The sequence below is a fragment of the Falco cherrug genome, chromosome 8 (genome assembly GCF_023634085.1).
Source record: "Falco cherrug isolate bFalChe1 chromosome 8, bFalChe1.pri, whole genome shotgun sequence".
In the NCBI taxonomy this organism is placed as follows: Eukaryota; Metazoa; Chordata; class Aves; order Falconiformes; family Falconidae; genus Falco; species Falco cherrug.
Window position 1 is genome coordinate 22,087,092 of NC_073704.1, and position 25,367 is coordinate 22,112,458.

Here is a 25,367-nt window from a genome sequence, read left to right on the forward strand (position 1 = left end):
AGGCAACCAAACAGTATGAAGTGCAGTTGGTGCTCTTTTTTGAATTTCCCTATAACTAACTTTGTTGGTTATTTCTTGTTTTTTTTTTTTCTACTCGTTGAAATTTTTTAATCTTTCTTGTGTCTGATGGGAGGCTTTGCCCTTGAGTAAGAACCACATCTTGATACATATATTTCTAAATTGCATTGTTGGTTTTTTTAATACTTGAAGTATTACTGTTAAGATTTTCCTGTTAAACTCTTTGTGTTGACTCTTCACTCTAGGGTAAAAGTCAAGACCTTTGAAACCACAGATTTGGATACAAAGTTTTTAAGGGAAGAATGATGTCAGCTTTCCCTTTTTTCTAGATAAGTTCTTTGGTTTAAATAGAGATTTATTACCTAATGTTTTTCTGTTTTGCAGCTGACTGAATGATAAGGAAGTTTATTTTAGGTTTTTTTTTTCAAATGAACATAGAAAGAAAAGCTGTTTTTTATGGTACATATGTCTGAATGAAGTGTTTATGCTGCTTCAGATAAATGAAGGAAAAATGAAATACCCCTGCTGGTATGCTTTCTGGGGAGCTAATTAGATAGAGCAGAATCTATCAGATTTCTTGTAGAAACTCCCTCTTCTGCAAAATCCCTGGAGATTTTGCTTTTTCTTTTTGATAACAGATATTTTGAAGCCTGTGATTTAAAGAAAAAGGGCATTTTAAAGTACATTGTAAGCAGTGATGTAAAAACCACACTTTTGAATTAAGCTGGTAAGAACAAATCTATTATTGTCCCAAAATGTGAGCAAAATTCACCTAGTTTTATCAAACCCTGTAAAAACAGAAACTGACAAGACCTCTTACACATACTTCAACTTTTTCTTTTTTTTACTGTGTAACAGTATATGAATGATGAGAAAAAGTTTGAAGTTTAAAAAAAAAAAGTGAGACCTATTAGGTCATGGATGTAGTCTTTCATCTAACTATAGCATATTAAAACGGCAAGAAACCGTGTCTGTTTTACACAGGTGTCCTTTTGTATGGCTTTTTGTTCTGTGAATTTGATTGCAAGTTTTTGGCAGAACTGTAATTTAACTAAAAAGAAATCAAAAATAAGAGTTTTATATTATTACCTGAAAATCTGATCTACATTGTGAGGATGAATGGATAATAATATGGTGGACAAAAGTATTTCAGTGTTTGTAATAAATCCTTAAACCAAGTCTTATCCTTTGCTTCAGCTCCTTTTCATGTCTTTTGTTGGGAAAATGCAGAATGAATGAGGATTTGTTGGATTCATTCATGTCGAGTATGGTACATCCACATTTCTCCTAATCACACGATGGCCCCAACGTGATTGTACAACTGGAGCTGATGCCTGCCTGCAGCGTGCCGGGCAGGTGGCTGTGCAGTACAGCTGTGCTGCCAACCATGCTGAAAGAGCAGTGGAAGCGTGGGTGAAAAAGCCTGCTGCAAGTTCTCTGGCTGCTACTTTTTCTGTTTCTTCTTCCCTGACAAATTTGCACTTTGAGTGCAGTTAGATACCTTTTCATTTTGCAGGAATACAGTGCCGATCTGATTACAAAACTAATGTTAACTGCAGAAGGGCTCAGATACCTCAGAGCTTTTTTCCCCCCTTTTCTGTCTTGTGAGCTAGTTTAACAGGTAATACCTCTTACATATGTGGCATTATTAACAGTGGATCAGTTCTTTGTTTTGTCAGAGAACCTTTAAAGATGATCCATGCTCCTGCCAGCATATTCTTTTACATAATTTATCCTAATGACAACCTAATAGAGTAGATATTCCCTTTTTTTCCTCCTAGGTGCTGAACTCGAATAGATTTGTTTATTTTTCATCATGGCCAAAGAAAAGTATTCCTTTAAATCTTTTTAAGTAATGGACTGTTATGTGTAATGGTACTCATTGTTCAATGGCATACATCTAGACCGTAAGTTTGGTGAATTCACAAGTTACCTTTATATACTGATATGAAAGTGGAGGCGTTTTAAGTGTTTGTAAGGTGAGTACAGCTAAGCAGCGTCTTTGCTTTCTGACCAGATGCATGCTGTTACTTGGTGACATTGAATTCCCAATTCCTGTTCTGCAACTTTTGTAATTGTAGTAAAATTTATATAGAAACAGAGTACGGTTTACTTTACTTTTACACATAATGGCTTGTTTAATTTTTTTCTTTTTAACAATGTGTGGTGGGTTGACCTTGGCTGGATACCAGGTGCCCACCAAAGCTGCTCTAGCACTCCCCTCCTCAACTGGACAGGGGAGAGAAAATATGACAAAAAGCTTGTGGACAGGGAGATCGCTCGGCAATTACTGTCATGGGCAAAACAGACTTGACTTAAGTTAAACTAATTTCCCTATTGCCATTCAAGTCAGAGTAGGATAATGAGAAATAAACCCAAAACTTAAAAACACCTTCTCCCCAATGCTTTTTTCCCAGGCTGAGCTTCACTCCTAAGGTCTTTACCTCCTCCCCCCAGCAGCACAGGTGGGTGGGGAAGGAGGGTTGTGGTCCATCACACCTTGTCTCTGCTGCTTCTTCCTCTGCGGGGGCCGGGGTGGGCTCCTCATGCTCTTCCTCTGCCCCAGGAGCACAGAACTTAGAATTAAAATGGCTCAGGATTTCCACAAGCAGAACCAGTTTACTACATTTGTAAGTAGTGTAATACAGAATTTATAATATGTCTTAACTTATGATTTCTAATGACCTAGATCCTGACTTATGATTTCTAATCACCTAAGTAATACAGAATTTATAATACAACTGAACGTATTATTTATAATTACCTGGACCCTCTGCAGATTGGGTCAAATCTTAGTTTGCTGTATCAATATAAGAATCATAATCTAGACTGGAAAACCATGTGAACATGTACAAGTCACTGAGTCCTTGGAGGAAGCAGATGGTGGTGGAGGCATCCCTGACCACTGGGGGTCACAGGTGTCACTGTCCAGCAATAGCTCTGGTCCAAGTTCACCACTCAGGACTTGTAACTGCTTGATTTTTATGGACAGTGCTCTGTGTGCTGTTATGCTTCCCTCTTCTCTGATGGGGTCATCACCACCACTGGGTTGACTGGGTGACTGGGACATTCAAGGCTGGTAAGGAAGGGAGTAATTGCCCTGATGCCCAGGAATCTTGAGGTCAGTAGGGAGGCGAAAAAGAAATGTTTCGTTTGTCTACTTGGTTCACAGAACCTTGAGGGCCTGAGAATAGGGGGAAAGGGAGTGACTATGTGGCCACTCAGTCACAGAGAACGGCTGCTTGCCTTAGAAAATGGTGTTAGCTATGCTGGCCACATTACAAGGGGTTGGGAGCAGGGCGTACTGGGCACACCAGTCTTACCCTGAAACCTCCACAAGGCAAAGTCCAGTTCTGATGATTGCAAATTCTGAAATGGTGGTGACTGTAGATTATTTTTTTTATATATAAACACTTTTCACTTATAAATAACAGTTATTATGAAGATATTTGAGATGTGGAACAGAGCAAAAGGAATTTAATCTTGGGTAGTGTTTATAATACGCGGTTTGCCTAGACAGTCTAATTTGAGTTGCTATCATTCCCTTTCAACTTCTTTATTTAGACGGCTCATCTATTTTAAATGACAAGTCAGGGAGAAGATAACACCTGTTGAAAGTGGGCTGCTTTTGTTTAGGTTTTCCTTACCTGCTGTGGTGCTGATGTTTCTTTGTTGTGGGTTGCTAATGAATAGGAAGATGCTCTCATACTAGATCTGGAAGTGTACCAGGCTCCTTGTGAGCTCCACGACTAGGATGAAGAGGACTTAAGGCCATGTAATATTTAGTTAAAAGATAGTTTTGGTGCTGACACACACAGATGGGCATTAAACTGCCTGGATATTTGGCATCATTCCACTTTCCTTGGCAACACATCTACACCTTTCTTGTAGTGTCAAGTACCGAGGTGTGTTTGGAGTATGTGCAGCTTGCTATTCAAAGACAGGCAAAAGGAGAAGCATTGTGGTTGCTGTCTGTTTCTGATGCATTTCTAAAAGTTGGTCCTTAACTTCATTAGTACCTTAACTTACCCAAAAGACTTGAATTCCTTGTGGGTACCTTCTTAAAAAAAGGGCAAATTCATGTTTTTATGTACCTTTTGTGATTGATAGGACTCAAAGTTTTCCAGTGTTGAAATGCAGGGCTGTCAGGTGGGTTTCTGTCTCCTGCTGTGTTGTTGTCACTTTAAATACTAATCACAATAACACAGGAGAGTAAAACCATATTCTGCAGTAAGTATAGTATATTGGATTGGAAAACTGGTAAGGGAGGTGGAGTACTGACTGTCTTATTATGTAGCTTCAAAGCCAAGACTGTGCAGTATGTGCCTTAAGTGTATGGTGGGGTAATAGGATGTATTTCTCTGCTGGTGAGGCATGGCTTTATTTCTACTGAGCTTCAAAAGAAGGCGTGATCTTGATCCACCTAGAAGTTATTGTTTCTCCTATATGCTTAACAAACACTGGCTATATTTTTAGTGGTTCATTTATTTTACTTGTTTCAATAGAGTTCACTAAATAAAGCCTCTCTGACAAAGAAAAAAGAATCTCTCAGGCTGGGGTTTAATATCAGCACTTGTCAGTCTTTGTTGGGAGAACTGGGATGGGAACAGAGGGAGGGGGCAGTCGTGAGGTGGAAGGAGGTAGCTGGCATGGTCTCTGCTTTTCTTTCCTTCCTTTGCAAACTGTGTGCTTATTGCCAGGTTTACTTGACTGCCTCAAACATGGTTAATGGTCATCCTTGGACTTCCCAGGCTGATCTTGGTGTGTTGATGGCATTGCACCAAGCTGACAAATGCTGAGCTCTGTATGGCCCTAGGCAGAAGTCTCCTTACCAAGAAAGTGTCCGAAAGCAAAAAGCCACCACTTAGGAAAAGCCACCACTTAGGCTGATACTTTATTTCAAAGTTGAACACAGTCACTGTTAAATAAACCTGTGTCTAATCTCCATATATATGGTTTAATTTTCTAGGCACAGATTTCTTTAATGCCTTTGTCAGTCAGAGTAGAGCTCTTTTAAAATTCTTTTAACCATGATTGGTGGTAATAGCTGATTGTTCTTCAGACAGACATTTCAGATGAGTTCCTGCAATACAGTGTGTCTGGGCTCACTGGTGGAGGGAAGGAAGACTTATGTCTTCCAGATCATCAGTATAGGTTCTCCACTTTCTTGTACAGTATTGATTTGTCTTATTTCCTGAATAATTAGTGATTGATAGTTATTTGCTCTACTCTGATGCTAGGAGCCTCTGTGTTCAAGAAAGTAGATTTATGTTCTCGTGCTTTTGGCAGAAGAATTTCTTTATTCTGTTCTGCAGACTTGACAGGGAGTTGCGGCATAGTACTGCATAGCAAACCACAAGATACATCCTATAATTTTTCTAGCTAAAACATCTGATAGAACTGGTCCTTTTACTGTTTGAGTGAGGGTGGTAGGAAATAAAGAGTATAGTTCCAAAAGCTTAGTCATTCCCATCTGCCCCTGTTTTTCTTGTATGTGGGGTTTTATTGGTGACTGTGAATCCTCCCCCCTCCCCCTGACCCCCCTGCTTTGGAGAATATGTTTAGTCAATGCTCAGGCTTGCTATATCTTAGCCTTAGTACAGGTTAGCTCAATGCTTGCACACAAATTCTCTTGCATTCTCTGTAATGAATAATAATTTTGACGTGGACATTTGGACTATTTCTCTAAGACTTCAGTTGGATGACAGAAGTATTGGTAGACCTTTATCATCTTTGGAGGTTTTTTTTTCTGGATTATTTATGCAATGTGCTTTTGAAAAGTAGTATAGGATAAGCTAGATTTCAGAAACTTTGTTCTGCAGCTGGACATTTAAAAACATCACCTTTACAGCTACAGAATCACTGGGTTACTCAATGGTTGTATTTACCTTTTTGTGGGAGAGTAGCTTACACAAACTCACTTTTGTATAGTTCTGTGAAGAATTAATGAGATTAATTGTTGAATGATGAAAATGTAGAAGTAGCAGTTCTATGTATGGGCACAGATTTCATAGAGCACTTATTATTTCAAGTGAATTATGTCATAAGCTTAATGGCTAGGATAAACAAACTGTTATCCCAAGTGAGTTATAAGTGGAGAAATGTGATCCGGGCATGAAGTAAGAACACAAAGTAGGAAGGGATTGTTAATAAATAGTATTTATGTGATTATTGTGAAATTCTTAAGAACATAAGCATTTATGTCATGTGAAGACAGATTTCTGTAAAGAAGTTACATTTCAGAAAGGTTTAGAGTTTGGTGGTCTAAATGAGCTTTAATGAGCTGATTTATAACTTCTTTTTAATCAACGGAAGTAATATGAGTTCTCCCACTAAGTATTGCGGGGTAAAAGCTAGAAACAAAGAAAGGTTCTTTGTTTTCTCTTTCTTAACCAAAAGTATTGCTTTGCCACCAGCACAATTGATTCTTGCAGGGCTGAAGAGAGTAGTTTTGCACAATGCTGCCATAGAATGTGTTGAAGTACTGATCAGTTAATAGGACACATGTAGTAATGCTGGAAATATGCTACACAATATTCCATGCAATATACAACATATACAACATAGCTTTCAGAACTTGTATGTCAGCACAGATGCTTTGTATGTTACATAACCCCCTGCTTTTTTTTATGAGTGGAAACCTAAGCTAGATTGCATTTGTGCAGGCAAGGTTTGTGTGCACAAATGCATTCTGCTCTATGCAAAAGGAATCCTGCTTTTACACTGCGTATGAGCTGCATTTAAGAATTACCTAGGGGACTCTTCTGCAGAACTGGACTGTCTGAGAGATTAAATAAAAATACTTTTATAGGTACTTCATCTATTTTTATAATTTTTATTCAGTACTGCCTTCTTTTACAGACAGTTACAATTTGGTCTTGGATTTGAGGCTAACTTAGAATTTGTATGCACTAATCAGCTGCATTTAATGGGAAGTTTCTATATGTTGGGAGAGCAGAGGAGATTTATAAAGCCACAGGTGCTATAGGTTGGTATGTAAAAAACTGTATGGATTTTGAGATAAGGTATTTAGTGTTCCCTAATTATGACTGCTGTCTAACCCTTTGGATACCTATTCAACAAGAAAATTTACCGTTACCAACAGATTACATCCTTCTCTTCAGAGATTAGGTAGAACCACCATGGCATTGGGGATGATGCCTTTGGGTAAGGTGTCTGAAGGGACCTAATGAATGCAAAAATATTTAAGAGTTTTGGAGTGCTGTAGAGTAACAGTGAGCTACTGAAAAAAGACTTGGTAAATCATTGTGGGGTAATGAAGTTACTGATTTTTGTACTTGAGGAGAAGAAGAAAATTGAAAGGAATTGTTCTAGATCTGTTTTGAATAGAGTTACTGCACGGTGATGAATGAGTGGAAGATGTCAGGTTTTCATACATAACAGAGAATAAATGAAGTGTCACATGCTTCTATGAAGACGTATGTGTTCATGTGTGATGTGCAAGTGATATGGTCCAGCCATCTCACCTCGCTGTCTTTTTGAGACTTGACTAGTGGAGGGTAGATAAAACTAAAATGTTAAGGTCAGGTTTTGTTCACACTTTTTCAAAGATCCTACTCTTTGCCAGCTGGAGACAGGTTCAGCAAGGGTTAGATTAAAAACAAAATAAGGAGGCCCCCCCCCCCCTTTATGTAACAACTTGAAGGAAATTACTCAGATCAGCTTAAATCCTGGATGAGTATTTGTGCTTTTGGGGTTTTCATATGCTTGCTGTGAAGCATGTGCAAAGTGGAATGCAGAAAACTGCTTTTAGGTTATATCTTTTCAGAAGTAGTGAAGTGTGGCCATATGTAGTAGCTCTTGAGAAAGTTTCTATTGCATGAACCCGAATAGTTAAAAGAAATTCTAATGGCTCTGCTGCACCAAGTGCGCGATGGTAGGGAGTGCATGGTTCATAGCATGAAGGAACTGGTTGGTTGTAAGGGCATGATTACACTTAGAGAGAAGAATGGCAGCAAAGATGTGAGGACAAGATGAAACTGACTTGTTGCCTATTGTGAAAAGGGAGTAGTAGGCATCTTGATGTGGACTGAAATTGCATTATTTCACTGGTAACTTTTGAAATTGGCAAAGAGAACTTGTCTGTAGCAGGAGACTGACTTTTCCAGTAGTGGAAACCCGCCATTGTTCTTAGAAAGCTGTTTTATCGAGTCTGACCACTGGTAATCCTTTGTTTTATTCTTCTGCGGGAGACAGCTGGATGTAAAAGCTTTATGGTTTGTCCAACCTGAGCTTTCGTTATACTAGATCAGTTTTCTAGAGCCTGGATGCTAAAGCCCATCTGTGCTTTGGTTGTAGCGCAGTTAGTATGTTCTCTGCTGTAATGGTTTTGGAAGACTCGTAAGGCTCAGCATACCTGAAGAAGTCATGCCTTCTGACAAGAAATGGTTGACTAATCTACTCTATGCAAACATTTTCTGGGACCCTAATTTGTTACGCGAAGTGGTTGTCTCTGACATACTTGATTCACTGTATGATAGTGCATTACTCGTGTAGTCTGTTACCTCTCAACTGAAGTGCTTACCTGCACAGTCTGGTTTGTAACAGCTACTCCTCTGGAACACTTCACACTTCTGCTTGTTTGGTGGACTACAGAAGGGCATCTCTTTATTGTCACAAAAGGAGTCTTCTGACCAGATGGCAAAGCCACAGGTTTTCCTGATCTTTATCCCTTGTTGGCTTTGTGAGCCAGAGGAGGAGAGTGGAACATTTTTTAAGAGGAAGGAGGCATATAGCCACTAAATACCTGGCTCCTGCTTCAGTACTTGAAACTGCTTTTTCAAATGGGTTTTGTATGTAGGTGCCACTGAGAATGAGGCTGCGCTGATTGCCTTTACTATCAAAATACTGTATTGTGGAGAGGATTCTGAAGGCAGAAGAAAGAAACCACCTAGCAGATTCGCTTTATTGTAAACATAGAAAACTTTTTGTGTATTCAGCGTTTCGTATTCTTGTGGTAGAAGAATACCTCATTGCAAGTCATGTCTGGGGAGAAAACACAGGGAAACGCGCTGAAAGGCTTTTCATATAAATAAACTTCAAACTCCATTTTTTATGTCCTAAAATCTTGCGTCTTGTCCTCTTTCAGTAGGCAGAAGAACAAATCTTCAACTTGTGCACAAGGATAGCTCAGGATTAATGTTGCAAGCAAGAGTTTGTAAATAGTATTAAGCTCATAGTCTTTGGTTTGGGTTTAACTTAAACAACTGATATAGTGGGGTGGTCTCAGGGATGTGACAGGCCTTTTTTTGTAATCTAATTTTTCCAAAATGTTTTGAAGTGTTACTTACTGTTACTTTAGCTTGAGGAAGCAGTCAGGATTTCATCCTGGCGTTGGCCGAATAATTTTTTTGTTTGTCCTTTATGTGGCCTTTGTATATGTATCTGTTTTGAAAGTGAAGATCTGATTGTTTGCTACAAGTAGATAAAACTACTGACACAGATAAAAAAGATACATCAAAGAAAATCTTGGTCTTTGTTCCTGTATCTGTAATAGCTAAAAGTTTGGTTTCTTCTCCCTGCTTTAACCTACAGTTGTGTAGCCAAAGTAACAATAGGATTTGTGTCTTGATGTCTGCTGAATGAGAACTTCATTAAAGTGATGGAGATGAGTCTTACTTGAGCTGAACTGTACTGACTTGGTGGTTCCTTCCTTGGGTTGTCTTACTTAATTTTTAAAATATCTCTTAATTCCTTAACTCTCTTATTACTTATGTTATTAGAATTTTTAAAGGCTTTCTTCTGTAAGCAGACAGAACAGGACATGTCAATATTTGTCTGTGACCACATCCTGTAAAAACATGACTAGTTAGTCTTGCGGAGACTTTTTTTTTTTTTAAGATGAGCTCAGAATTTTACAATGAAATTCATATGCTGAGTTAAAAAGCTTTGTGATTTGAGTGAAAACATCATGTGAACAAACAATACATGAAAATAGCTAAGCAAATAGCAGTTAAAACACAGACAATAACTTTCAGTCATGAGGTATCCTCGGTGCTGTTTTCAGATGTGCAGTGGGAAAAGCTCTCAATTGTTCTTAAGTCGGCTGGTAACTGAATCCATGTTTGTAGAGCTTGACAACAAAACGCTTTTTGTTCCCAATTTGTATTCATCTAGGACATGCCAATTATAGAGCATAAATAGAACACAGTGTATGAGCAGGCCAATATATATTCGTGACTTACCAGAAATCCATAATTAAAATATTTAGAATTACAGGTGGGAGCTATTTGTCAGGGGGTTTTATGTTTCTGCATGAATGAGCATGATGTAATTACTTTGAGGAAGCACATACTACTGTATTTGATGTGGCGGCAAGATGTGCAACCCAGGCAAAACTATTTCTGAAAGCTACTTGCCACAGTTTTATTAATTTAGTGAGGCAATACCCAATGGGGCAAAGCTAGTGGGTGCTTGATAAAAGAAGCAACAAGACCTTTTACTCCAGCTGTTTGCAAATAAAGCATACTAAAGAAAATTATTCTGATGCTTTCCCCAAAATTTGTTCAATTCCACCAAGCTTTGTTATCAGTGTAGTTGTATGACTGTATGTGATTTGCGTGTGAAGTAAGCATGACTGACTTTCTCTGATGGGCCATTCAGTGACATGCTTCTTACTGTTGGTGTAATACTTGTACTTTCTGCACACTTCACAAAAATCGTCGTGCTTTATGTAGGATGTTACTGTAATCATGATGAATGAACAGGAGCACAGGTGAAACTGCAGATGATTTAGCATGTACAACTCTATTGATACTTTTCTGTTCATTGCATAGTGGGAACAAAACCCTGGCTAAATAGGGACTGACCTGAAAGAGCAGAAAGGAATAATATTTGATAAAGCACACACTGCCTGCCTCTCCATGTAACATTTTAAATTGTGTTAACTGTGCAAGTAGTGTTCTTGATTAAAACAGATGTGTCCAAATAAGTGCAACAAGTGTAATGGTTCCCAAACTATGAAGTGCATTGAGGTGGTGAGTGTGACTTGATAAATGAGTACACAGTTTTAAAGTTGTCAGCTTGGGAATTTGTTGTGGAGTATGGAACAGAAGCTTTGAGGTATTTCTTCTTCCCCATTTGAGAAGTGTTCAAACTGTCTTGCTGGTGGAAGGGTATGCGTGTGGGGAAAGCACTGAAAGAGGATAAACAGCAGGATTTTAAGTTCTTTATTGGTGTGGGTTTCTTACGTTGTTCAGTTGTTTAAACTCCTGTTATATTGACTGTGTTGCTTTTCTGCCTTTTTTCAGGTAGTGGTGCTACAGCTGTTGTCCAGGCAGCGCTATGCAAACCCAGGCAAGAACGTGTAGCAATAAAGAGGATCAACTTAGAAAAATGCCAAACCAGTATGGATGAATTACTTGTAAGTAAATCAGAGGGGAACATATTACATGGAGACTATCTTCTATTTTGATTTTGGTTTTTGCTTGGTCGAAAAAGTGAGGGTAGACTTTTATGAGGATAATAGTCAGAAGAAGATTTGAAAGTTAACTGAAAGTATGCCCTTCCCCTAAAAATATATTTTACTAATGTATATTTTCTAATGTCACAAAAACAAGAAGTGCAAAGTTGAATCTTGGGATAACCAGCAGTTGAGAACTGTGGGAAGATGCTTACCCCCTTGCTTTCTGAAGACTCAATTTTGAAGAGATTACTGTCTGGTTATCAGTCTTTTCTGAATACCGAGGAAGGATACATTTTCCTTTGGTTAAACACTGATTAAAAGTATAAAGGTAAAATGTAGTAGGTCTCCTTAAAATGTCTAAAGCACCAAAACACGGCAAAATCTAGTTGTTGGATCATTTTGTAATGGTAACTTTTGAGGGGCAACGCAGGAATGGCTACTCTGCCATCTACACAAGGAAACTCTTGTTAAAGCTAATAACACATTTATCCACTAGGCCATAACAAGCCATTTGAGGAATGCTGTTTGTTTGGGTCACGGATCAGAGGAGGAAGGGACCTGTAAGAGGCCCTTTGTAAAAGGGACTGCAAGAGTTTTTCCTCTGCACTAGTTATGGCAATCCAGACAAAGTCACAAAGAACTCTTAAAAAACCAAAACCTGTTGCTTTCTAATGCTCCTAGTCAGGTGCTTACAAGACTAATGCATATTTATATATAGGCAGCATAACAAGAGTTGAAGGACGCAAAACCATTCTAAAAGTGAGAACACTCTCTTCTGTTCCACAGGTTATACTACTGCCTAGAGACTGTGGGCTTTTTCTAATGCAGAAATTCCTGCCTCTGAAGGAAATGATCTCCTCAGCAGGGAATTGCCAGTGCAAAAGATATCTTGAATTTGATACAGAGGGTATGGTCCATCCAGTTTCTTCAGATAAAATGGCTTTATTACAGTGGAGGACCCAAAATGCTCTTCCCCTGGTGATTGATGGCATTCACCTTCACTTTATGTAACAGCTTGTGTGGGATGTTGTTGTGGTTTTTAAAAGAGGATTGTGGTAGTGGAAGCTACCTCTAAGGTAGTAAGACTTCTGTCAACTAAAAACTCAAATTCTGAACTGTGTTTAGAAAGAGAACAGCCCAAGGTGAGATGCTGTGCATAATGTATTAACGTTTACAGTCCATAAATATCTTTAAAATACTAATAATTGTAATATAAAAATGTCAAAATATGATCTGTTTTGATTAGAATTTGATCTAATAATGGGAATGAAGAGTTAAAAAGTTACAACAAATAAAACCAGACAAAACTGCCAAAAACCTGGAAGAGATATTCAGGTGATCTAGATTTAATGACTGCGGTTAGTTACCAGCTTGTACAAAGTTACCTTAGCAAGTGCTTGAGTATCTTTACTGCTGAACATGTCTCCACTGTCTGCCAAATGAGGCAATAGGTCTTGGATTTTTGGTCCCATATTGCTCTCTTTTGGTACGAAGACAACTGTCCATACCATCTTTTTTATTTTTTAACATAAGTCAATTTCTGCTTCTCTGTGTTCAGATTTGTGTTTCTTTTATTTGTTGATCTGTTTTGATCTGAACATAAATTCTGGCATTCCAGTTACTGATTAGGAGGGGTAAAAAAAAAAAAAAAAGGCCATGTATAATTCCTTTTGTTTTTATATGTGCATGCATGCATGTGCATGCATCCATGTACAGAATTAATTATTTTTTTTCTGTAAGAAGTATAGTTACTCGGACTCAGTTCTAATAGAGATATTTTAAAATTTTGTTTAAAAAAATAGAGATGCTATTCTGGAAATGGGCACAATTGACTTTCAAAACTCTTGTTACAATTGTACTAACATTTTTATTTCAGTTGGTAATACTTAGAATGCTCTTGCATTTTGGGTTTTTAACACTTGGTTTTGAGTCTGCTCAGTTTTCAATCGCTTATTTTTCTGATCAAACACTTTCCATTGGCACAGGGATGTTCTAAACCTGTCTGCTCTCTGAACATGCTTTTTTGTAAAATCCTGCTGCTGAGTGCTTATGGATGGTGTGCAGAGGCACCCTTCACAAATTCTCAGCTGTGTGGCCTTCAGAGAAGTGGGAAATGCAGCAAGCCAGGTGCCCACATAAGCAGGCTTAGGATTTGGGCCAGTGTCAGTTAAAATAGAAAGGGAGTGTGTGAGGGAGTTTAAATAATACTAAGGTTACACAAACTGCCAAACTCCTGAAATTCAATACTCTGTTTCCTGCAGTGTCCTCTGTTCTCCCTATTGTAAGCTAAGTGTAACTTAACCCCATGAGCCAACGAAAAAGTTCCTGTCCTTAGTATTGTTCTGACTGGGTATCTCCCCCATCTCTTTACCTCCAATTTTTTAAAACAAGAAAAGCTCTCGACACTACAAACCAAATAATATTCTATAGAATGGCTTCTTTTATTGAACTGATTTTCTAAACTGTTTGCCTTTCTGCCCTGGATAGCCCTTTGGGGCCGTCTCTCTGGTGGAGCCCCTGGCATGTCATGCCCAGCCCCTCAGCCAGCCACAGCCTGGGTGTTGGTGGAGGAGGCCCTGGGGGGGCACCGCCTGGTCCCTGCCTGGTCCCTGCCTGGGCGCTGCAGCTGAGCACCGAAAGGAGCCGGCTCCCAGTTGGTTATTAACTGCGTCACCCACCTGCCCTTAGGCTGACACACATTTTTGTGCAGCTGCTCAGTGAAACTGGATCGGGAATAACCTGGCCGAGAAGAAGTTTGCTTTTAACCTGTCCAAGGGAGAAGCAGCAGGGTGAGGGAGAGAGAGGCTTTAAATTTTAATTGCTGTTACGGCTTTTGTGCTGTTGAGTGTCTAAAGTGATGTGAATGTGAAGAAGGCTCTGAGGCATTCTGTGGGATGTCCTGCTGCAAGCTTTTCCCTGACAGTGTCTTTTAAAATGCTTTTCTTTCTCTTCTGTGCATGTCGTGGGCCTCAGCCAAATAACTGAAGTTGGTGGAGGCTTACCATTCTATGAGCGATAGGGGCACTCCAGAACTGCAAGTCTGAAATGAATACTTTCCCAACTAAAATTCAATCCCTTATCTTTCATGGGGTGCTTTCTGATTGTTTACTTTTGTTTTGCAGACTCTTTTTGGAAAAAGTCATCAAAGCTGAGACACAAGGTGCCTTTGGCCGCGGTTAGTGTGATAGCTCAATTTTTGCTGACAAGTTGACACAGGCAGACAAAACATTCAAAGTACTTTTCAGTTAAAGATAGTGAAGCTTACCACAGTCAGTTAGTTACACCTCTGTACTATTAATGTGTGCGTGAAATAGGTTAGGTGTATTTTTGCCCAGTAGTGGCAGGTAGACTTTTTGAACTGTTGTTATATTACCAGCATGGGAAAACAATAAAACAATATATGAAATGAAATTGTAATCAAGAGTGTGGGAGAGTTACAGTTAAGATTTGGTATGGATAGCTGAATTAAGAACCTGAGGCAGTAATTTGACTTGTGTTTAAGCTGAGATGTCTTCTGGGAAAGGGATGTGTGCCCCACATCTTCTGTTTTCCACCTACTGTCTCCTGGGGAGACAGGGAAAGCCATTTTCCAAATGGCTCGGTAATTCAGGCTCATTGCATGACTGTCCAGGCATTCATTCTTCTGTGGTTCAGGGCTCAGAAGTTGGCTCAGGAGGAGGAATTTTGACAACAGGACTACCTGAAATGTGTGTCAAACTATGGCCTGACTTCATAGCCACTAACGGGCATCATGAGATTAAATCACAGTCTTTAATACGTAATGTCTTTTAGAAGGCTGCTGTGATCTCAAGTGCATTGCAAATAACAACAACAGAAAAACTCTCTTTCAAACACTTGCTGAATTGAGGCTGAATGTTGAAAAGGGCATCTGTGGCAATTCTAATCAATCAAAGTGGGATCGCTGTAGTGTCTGCCTCGTGCCAGTGCTGGTGAGTCAGTGTGTAGCAGGAGTCCCCCTGCAAGCAGTTAGCTTTTCAGGGAGGGAGGGGAGGTGGAAGAGTTTAGTTTTTAGCTGATTTGGCTCCCTAACTGGCTCACCCTCCAGGAGCATGTCCTTTGGCATGGTGGATTAGGGCTGTGTGGCGGGAGGTGGAGAGGGAGAAGTAGGGTTGTGGGAGTTTAAGCTGGTGTGAGGCCAAATCCTCGGTACAAAGGAGGGCTAAATGCTCCTACATAAAGGATTGGCAGGATAACGAGAGCTGCTGGAAAGGTGTTACAGATCATTTATGTGAAAGAGTGAATAGAAAAAGGACTCTGCTTGAAATAATAGATACAAGGCAGTCATTCTTAATGTGTACAGCTGTGGCGTGTCATAGATGGTGTTACTTGGTAGTGCCACGTTGTGCATCTGTTGGTAACTGTGTGCTCTAGTCAATTGTTTCCTCTGACTTTTTTGGTTTGTAACATTGCTTCTTCCTCTTCCACTTCTGTTTGACTGCGTGGCTCTTGTGTCCACCTGTCCATCCCACAGTAGCTGAGCCGGCGGTGCTGTGTCCTTTGTCTGACAGCTTCCTTCCTCCTTTCCCACCTGCTCCCATTCTACTCTTCATATCCCTTTTGAACAGGAAACACAGTAGGTTTTGAACTCTCCTTGTGTTTTATTGTCCAGCCTGTACCCACACCTTCAGCTCTTGGAGACTGCTCGTTCTTCATTTCTCACTCTGAATTTGGGACTTTTAACAGTAATTTCTTTGCTGCTCTCAGAAGAAAATTGATGTAGTTATGCCTGTATCTCCTGGCCAAACCTCCTCCATGTTCCTTGCAATAATGTTTTGTCTTGCATGCAGGTCTGTAGGTAAATTGAAATGTTTTGGTGCCTTGATGCATATTCTGTGCACACTTCAGTTCTGTTACAGTATTTCACTTTGAAAATGAATCTTCCTTTCTATACAAGCAGAACTGATAACGGTCTGTGTTACGTTGAGCTTTGTATTTCTTACAGAAAGAAATTCAAGCAATGAGTCAATGCAATCACCCCAATGTGGTGACCTATTACACATCTTTTGTGGTGAAGGATGAACTTTGGCTGGTTATGAAGCTGTTAAGTGGGGGTAAGTTACTGGTTTTACTTGTTTAGCTGCAAGGAAATTGTATGATTTTTTTTTTTCTGATTTACCTTCTTTGATTTGATTGATCTAAACCAAATAAGAAAGGAGGAGACTACATAGGATTAACTGAGAGACGTAGGTGTGTTACAGCATGAATGCGCAAGCTTAAGAAGTGTGTATATGTATATTCATAGTACAGTGTAAGAATTACTGAGATATATCTGGTTGATCTAACTACCATTATTTTTATTATGAATCAAGATATTAAAATTCTCTGTTAAGGCTGTGTAGGGAAGACTGATCAGAATTAAGTCACTTCTGTCAGTGTGGCCTTTTTTTGTTTCTCTAGAATCCATTCTGTTTTTTTGAAAATGTATATATTTCTGCTTTCATAATGAGTGTTTCTCATTCCTTATTCAAGGAAGATTCCTCCTAGGACAGGCATTATACATGTTGCATCTTTTTTATTGCTTAAACTAACTGCTCATGACAGTTTTTATGATGCTGGCTAATGGTGTAAGAAACTTACTCGGTTATAGGAGAGGAAAAAGAGGCTAAACAGAATGTGTGTGTAGGTTAGAAAAGCAAGACTCCAAAATAAGATGTGGCGGTCCTGGTTGCTACATGACGTTCTTCAAGATTAGTTTTGATGGCAGCAGACTACTGCATCATCATGCTAGAAAGTAAGGCCGGGAAGTGCTCATAAAATAACACTTGTTATATCATGTTTGGTTGAATTGTTCAGTTCAATCAAAAGCAAGCATAGACCCTGAGAGAAACCAGTGATTCATGACAGGTATTTACTGAGCTATTGAGAAATGCTTGGATAAAAAGAAAATGTTGCTAGTAGGTTCCCTGAAATTTATAATAACTGAAGTTCAATGTCAAACTGGGTGGCAGTAGGAATGTTGTCATCATTTGTTTGCGGAGGGTATCTCCTTCCAGTCTTGCAGCTGCATATTTACTCTGTCATGAACACAAGACATAATCTAAGCTGCATAATAAACCAAAATCTTTGCTGTACATATCTGTTTAAATGTGGGATACTCCTGCTAACAGCTTGCTAAGCTACAACTTCTTAAAAATTCAGATCTTTCTAATGGATCATTGAGTGTTACAGTATTCTTGAATATTGAATTGTTGCTTGAAAAAAAACAGTGCTTTGTTTCTCATTTGAACAAGGTAGGTGGTGTGCCTTATTCTGAGAGCTAGTTACTAGAGGTCTTTACACGTATGTGCAAAGTTTTAAGTAACAGTAGCATAGAACGACTGAAGAAATATAATCTTCTGAAGAACCTGATATGATAATGCTGTATATATGCTTTTTCTTTCCTGGATCTGCAATATAGGTTCAATGCTTGATATAATAAAGTATATTGTCAACAGAGGAGAGCACAAAAATGGTGTCCTTGAAGAACCCATAATAGCAACAATTCTTAAAGAAGTTTTGGAGGGCTTAGACTATCTACACAGGAACGGGCAAATTCACAGGTAGGAGCATATACACAATGAAAATAATTTTTGAAGTTGTGTGTATAGTTTGTTGTTACGGGTCAGCTTCGTTTGCTTGGCTAAGCAAATTGTATTGCCTCTTTCACATACTGGAAATGCGCTCAGTAATTATCAAATGATAACGCTTGGGCAGATGCTGTAATCTTGACTGCAGTTTGTCACTAATACTTAGTACTTTCCTGGTCTTTATTCTGTCTGTCCCTCTTACAGTTTAGATAGGTCTGTGCTGCACTGAGTATGCCAGAACTGGGTCTATACTCCTGTGCCTGCTGGTACTCCAAATATCGGAATCTAGTTTGTGATATGGTCTGTGACATGGTTATTGTGTTGTACAGTAAACCAGTAACGTCTATTACAGCTCTACAGATGTCTCTTTATGACCACGTGTGAAGCTGGAATTGGTACTATGGAACTGTGTCTTGGTGTATATGCGTCTAGTGATTATTCTCTTCTATATATTCTCTCTCCGTTGACTTCCTCAGCGTAAATTGTGTAAATCCCCCAGGGTGGTCTATACATACATAGCTGCTGTAGCAACCTGTGGGTTTCTTCTACTGTTAGGACTTTAAGTGCTGTACTCTGACCTCCCTAGTTAATTTTATTGAGGTGAATTTGCCTTTTAAGGAAGGTGCCTAGAACAGGCTCTCTGTTTCAAGCATTAGGCTTTTATAAGGGAATCTTTTAAACAAAATCAGATTCACTGCAGACAGACCTCTGAGAATGGGGGTAGTGCAGATGTAACACAGTAGTTGTTCTTTATGTGTACTTCTTATGTCTCCTCTTATAAATGAACTGCCTCTGATGTAAATCAAGAACCATTTCCTCCTTTTGCAGAGAGAAAATTGAGATAAATGGGAGAAATAAAGAACAATTATCTTGACTTCTGGTCTGGAATGCCAAAGATCTGCCTTAAACCCTAATTCATAGTCTTCTCTTAAGCTGGTATTGGTGTGGAAGGAATATTCATTAGTTTTCAAGGATAACAGGACCCTTTGGGGTTGGATTTGGGAATTCCCCTTGTCTATTCTTAAAGAGCCTTAAAAAAGATGAAAAGAGAGATCTGTATGTAACATTTGAGCATTCTTTTTTTTTTTTTTTTTTTTTTGTAACGCATAATTTGTAAACTGTGCAGTACCACAGAAATCCTGTTCCAGATGATAGATACAATGTGTGTTCCTTTTCCATGTATGTTGTAGGTGAAAGCTGTGGTAGTTCAAGGAACGCTGTATCAGGTGGTATTTGCCAGTTGGAGATGTTTCCAAAATTGTTCGGGGATTTTGTTTTGTTTCAATGTGTTCTTGTTTTTGTCTAAGGAAACAGATTATGTTACCTTTCAGTAGCAATGACAGTAAATCTTGGAAAGATTGATTTGCTCCAATTTTGAATGTTTATGATATGTTCTGTATGAAAGAATTATCGTGCACTAGAATGGGATGCACATTTCTGTCAAAAATACCAGCCAGAAAGGTTTCTTCTTAACATTATGTGTGAATAGTGTGTTAAATGGATATATTTGACTGTTTAGCATGTGCTGACAGATTCAGTGTCAAGTAACTTTTAATCATGGTACCCTATAGCAAAATATGGGTGCTATGCCTGAGCTTTTAGAGCTTCATTGGGTAGAAATCTACGTTATATTTACCTTCCCTGAAGGTGGGTCACTTCTCTGAAGAGATTAGAGGAGAACTTTTTTTCACCTTCTCCTTTTCTTTTATACTTATTGTTTGTGTCTTTCAAATTTTAAAATGCTATGTCATGAAACTAATCAGTAAACAATATTAATTTATTTAGATAAAATGTGCATATACATACTTTCATACTAATCTCTGTTTGTACTTTCTAGGGATTTGAAGGCTGGCAACATTCTTCTGGGTGAAGATGGTTCTGTACAAATAGCAGGTAATGGCAGTGGTAGGCTAATGGCTAAATAAAAGAAAAAGGTAATTGCAGCTGGATTAGGAGCAACAGATAAAGGTTTTTCTGTTGGTTTTTAATTACTCCTTTTGGAGTGCTGTAGTTGCAAGTTAGTTTCAGGTTTCATGAAGAGTTCCGGATTCTTCATGATACGTGATTTAGAAATTATTCAGTATTTTTCTGTGTCCCATCAAATATATAAGAAAACTTTTTAATGTTCTTTTAATGTTCCTTTTTGAATCACTCAGTTTGCAAATGGTAGTAACTCATATTTCTGTTCATTTCATTTATTTCTGCAAGTAATTGTAATAGTACTTGAGGGTTCAAAAGTCTTTATGTACTGCCCTTCATGAGGGCCTTGGCTATGACTTAACTAGTTAGTGAGATGTATGAGATACATTTCACTGAATTATTTTTGGCATTTCTGCCATTTGTCTTGTATTGGCATGGGTTGGATGCAGTTTAGCATCTTAAATATCCTCTGTGTTTGTGTGCTTTTTGAGTGGTAGTCTGTAAGAATCAAACTATTTTTTTTCCGTAAGAGCTTAAGTGCTGAGCAATATCCCACATCCCGTTTCTCAAATTAGTATCAGATACCTGGAAAATAGAGTGCGCAGGTGGTGATACCTGCCCCCTCTCCCGTCATACTCCCAGGCCTTTGACAATTTGTAGCTCATGACCCAGTGCTGAAAGCTTTGTGTTCGGTATATTTCAGCTATAGCCAGAAGTTCTTGTTTATATAAACAAAGCTAAGTACTGTGTAAACATATATTTTGAGGGCTTTAATATGCCAGTGTCTGAAGTCTATGAAACTGGATGGGAAGAGATTGGCTGGGAGGTGAACCAGTTACTAACTGGAGCAGTTTTAAGTCTTCTGTTTTGAGTTCAAGACTTTTTAAGCAGGTAGTCAATTTTACTTAATTACAATACAATAATTATTTATTTGTATAACATATATTTGTATTCATATATAAATATTTATTATTTATATATAACAAAAATTAAATACAATAAGATACTTAATATTTATTTGTTCACTTGATTCTACCCTACAGTTGTCTTTACTTTGTATAGTACTTTGGGCAGCTGCTGAGATTCTAGGTCTGTGGTGTTCAAGTATTTTTTAGATCTTCTCATATTGTAAAGGAGTAGATGTCCAGATAAACAACTTAATTAAAAATAATAATAATAGCTAAAAAATTGAAAGATAAAATCTCATGAGCCTTCTGAAATAAGCTGTTGACTTTAGATTATTACTTTCACACATAATCAAATCTGCTGTCCCAGTAATCAGATAACATTCAAACAACAGCTTCATTTATCCTTTTCTAGTTCAAATCCAGGCTTGGTTTCCTGACCTTTTCCTCCTTTTTGCTGGAGGCATCTTGATGAGTAAGGCTTTAGTTGTGCTGCTAGGGCATTCAGTGCATGCTGGACTGAGGAAGTTCAAGGGCTGGATAGATACATGGATCATGTCTTTTTGTGATGTGTTATTTCAATACCAGATCAATTCCAATCTTCAGGTGAAAAATGCAGCAGTATCAAACTTGTTTCTTTGTTGGTGTGGGGCTGTTGTGTTTGGGACAGCTGAATATTGCACGTTAACTGAAAGCCGGTTTTGAATGTCAAAGAGGCTGAAATTCATGCTTTTTACAATCTTTATGCCTGGACAAAGTAAAATCTCCGTTCATCTGTGGAGAACAGATGCCTGATAATTTTTCTTATTTTTATTTGCTAGAGGAACTTAGATTGTTTTGACTGCTCGTTCTTCTGTATCCCAAGCTTCTATAATGAAAAGATGCATCCATGGCACACACTGCTAATATATGTGAGGTATAATATTTGAAGACATAGTTTTCCGTTATAATTTCTGGGTTCTGCGGGGCTGTGGCTCACAAATGAAGCTCAGACCAGTGTTTCTTTGACAAAAGATTTTGTGCAGATATAGAAGAGCATAGATTCTTAGAGAACTGGGATAGCTCTACAGAGATCTCTGATTATGGACCTTGGAGGTTCGGCACAGAGAATCTACTCTGTCTTTGATGGGAAAGAGGAAAATACACATCTTATTGTTCTGTGTAAATTGGGTAGACTTTATTTTTAAAGTGGAAAATTCCTCTGTACAGAGCAGGAGAGTTTCAGCTTACAAATATAATGTTAAATAGTTGCTGCGGTTCCTCAGCTTGAACGTTCTACTTCAAATTATTGAGATTGTAATATTTGGTGCTTTGGGCAAACGGGTTGATTACTACTTCATCAGAGTTTCATACTTCTCAAGCTGAATTGCTTGACAAGGATCAAAATATCAAAGAAAACTAGTAAAGGAATATGTATGTGAGATGATGTAAGGAGCGTATAGCAAAGAGCAGTCATACACAGAGGTTGGTGGAAGTGTAAAAGGTGTGGGCTGTATGATGCGTTTAGTCTGTACAAGAAATTATGGTTTCAATAAAACTTGTCAGGAAAAGAATGGTTGTTTTGAGGAGTCTAGGCAGGAGATCCTGCTCTTTGGTTTTGTGTGTAAGTGGCTGTGTGATCTTACCCGTTGCACCAGGGGTTCTCAAGGTGTTAACCCCTGTGGTAATCCATACCCAGATAAGTGTTTGGAAAAGATATGGTTAAAAATAGGTAGAGCCTGTGCCTTAGATATTCAGGCCAGATGGAGGTGAAAGATTTATCAGGGACAGTTGTTTGGTAGCCCAGGCTTTCCTCGCCCAGCCCCATTCTCACAGGAGCTTGATGCTTTATTTCTCTCTGAGTCTTAACCGCAACCTACACATGGCCTTGGCTGAACCTTAGGCTAAAGCCTACACACACTGTCAAGGTGAGCAAGTTAGGAGAGAAATGTTTTTGCAGCTTGTGCTTTCCTGCAGCAGCTGCTTTGCAGGTCCACTGAAACAGAAGCAGTGGCTTTGTTTCTGACCCTAGAGCTTGGTTGTGGCTGAGGCTTGGCCGAGACCCCCAGCCCTGGCTGAGGTGAAAAATATGTTGGGGAATAAATGATTTGTAGGCTATGTTTATATGGGCAGCGCTGTTTCCTTTAATTTCAGAACGCTTTACTAATGCAGTTGAATCAGGACTTTAAATTAAATTTGTGTGGTGGGTGGTTTTTTTTTTTTTTTGTATTAGCTGTGACTTTTAGTGCCTAACACTGTTGAATTGTTCAGCTCTCTCATTGTAATGCATGTGCCTTTCCTCTTTATGTAACTTCTCAATAATACTTTGTCTTCTGTGTGATAGGAAGCTTGCCACTGTAGGTCATGTCTTTTCTTAAATAACCTGTATTTGTGAAAGCTATGTCTGGGATGGGAAATTAAAGTCTTGTTTTTATTGAGTAGCTATCAAAGTGTTCTTTCTGTCTGAAAATATACAACCGTGTTTGACTAGTATCATAGTGAAATGTTCACTTGACTTTAATTAAATACTCATCACATCTTTCTCGGGTGTTGCAATATTTAATTTTGAAGCTTATGAAAGAAGAGATTTTAGTTAGGTTTTGGTTTGTTCGTGGTTTTTTTTTTTTTTTTTTCTTTTGAATTGTCCTCCCTCACCCATTTATATTTGTTGTTTGTTGTCCTTTTCAAAGTTAATGTTGTATTAATAAGGAAAAACTACAGTAGGGGAGTAAAGATTAACTTAGGATTTTACCTTTGTATCTTGGTTCCTGCAAGGACCTGTAAGCAATTGTCCAGTGTCTTTGGTACTGAAATGACATCAGTTTTTTTCCATAAGTCTCCTTTATTTATGCACTTATTTCTTTATTTCTGCCTATTCAGCTTTTCCTTACATGCAACAGCTCCTCTTCAGAAAACTGAATAATACCAGCATTGATTTTTAGGGCATAAAAAACTTGAGTCAGGTGTTTCTGAGGCTGTTCATGCTTTTCAGAAATATACACAAAACCTGTCTATTCTATAACTCTACACGTTTGGGTGTTTGTGTTTTTTTTGGGAAAAAAAGGTGTTGTGTATTCATCAGGCAAGCTGCAGGGAAAATTAAAGAATATTGCTTGAAGCTTGCATCTTACTTGACTACATCACTGGAACACACAGAAATACAGTAGAACAGGTCCAGAATATGAGTTTGTGATGTTCAACAGTTGTTTAGTGGAAAGTGATGATAAAACTACATTTTCTGTAGTTACTGATATATTTCACACCCCCCACCCCCAAAATTAGAGAAGAATAACAAAACAATAGGAAAATAAATATTGAAGTAGGTTGGTAGTAGACTACTTGATTTCAGTATAACTGGACTGTAAACAGCACAGTCTAAAATACTCTTCATATAGCTCTAGTCAAAATGACGGTATTTCTCCATACATTGGTAATCTGCTCTTTCTTCAATTTATTCCCTGCCTTTCCCATATAGCTGTCAATGATGTAGTAACAGGTTAGCAGAACACCAAGGTTTTTTGCTATGTTGGAATTTGGAAAAAGCTTTTCATGTCATGGTCTACTGTTAAATATGTATTGTTGATCAGTTTGATTATCTTTGATTTGTCAAATCTCCATGAGTATTTAAATTATATATAGTATTCCCTCTTGTTCAAATTGCAGTCAAATTTAGTAGCTGTACAGAAGTAGCTCCTTATCTTTGAACAACAGCAGGTGCAAACATTTCAAACCTTGGCTGAAAGTGCACATTTGAAAACCTTAAGTGAGACACATACTGGAGTCCTTTGTAACCTTGTTCAGGAATACACACACTAAGAGGTTAATCTTGAGGATGTCCTAGTGCAGATCTTGCCCAGATAAAGCTATACCATCTATTTTATAGCATTTCAAGAACAGTGTGTCATGAAACAAAGGTAAGGTCTGCAATGGAGTTTCTGAAAGTAGACATTTAGCAATCTACTTAATTTTTCAAGTGTATCACTCTTGCTTTGTTATTGGCAGTTTAACAGATTTCAACTTTTTTCCTTCTTCCCAGATTTTGGTGTTAGTGCATTTTTAGCAACAGGAGGTGATGTTACTCGTAACAAAGTAAGGAAAACATTTGTTGGTACTCCATGTTGGATGGCCCCTGAAGTAATGGAGCAGGTATTCCTAATGTTGAAAAAACTCCATATATTTTCAATCTTCAATTTTTGAAACTTGAGACATGACCACCCTGTTTTTGCTTTTTGGTTCTTTTCCAGGTGCGAGGTTACGACTTCAAGGCTGATATGTGGAGTTTTGGGATAACAGCCATTGAGTTAGCAACAGGAGCAGCACCTTATCACAAATACCCTCCTATGAAAGTAACAACCACTTTGTATTACTTAATGCTGTTAGCTGTATTATTAATGATGCTAGAGAGTTAGCAATACTTCATTTTCAATAGTAACTCAAGATATCTAAATATATGTATTCTGTGGAATATTTATTCTCTTTTCAACATATTTTGAATTGATTTTACTTACAGTACCTCTTTTTTGGGTTTACTGT

At 38.3% G+C, this 25,367-nt stretch overlaps 1 protein-coding gene across 1 annotated transcript in view; it reads left to right on the forward strand.

Moving 5' to 3' along the window:
• Window positions 1–25,367, forward strand: part of STK39 (serine/threonine kinase 39) — a 101,756-nt gene that overhangs the window by 11,098 nt on the left and 65,291 nt on the right. Inside the window, exons 2-7 of the mRNA XM_055719375.1 lie at window positions 11,289–11,401; window positions 16,407–16,515; window positions 17,862–18,003; window positions 19,868–19,923; window positions 24,871–24,980; window positions 25,079–25,180. Of these exons, the coding sequence (XP_055575350.1) occupies window positions 11,289–11,401; window positions 16,407–16,515; window positions 17,862–18,003; window positions 19,868–19,923; window positions 24,871–24,980; window positions 25,079–25,180 (632 nt within the window). The remainder of the gene's footprint in view (window positions 1–11,288; window positions 11,402–16,406; window positions 16,516–17,861; window positions 18,004–19,867; window positions 19,924–24,870; window positions 24,981–25,078; window positions 25,181–25,367) is intronic.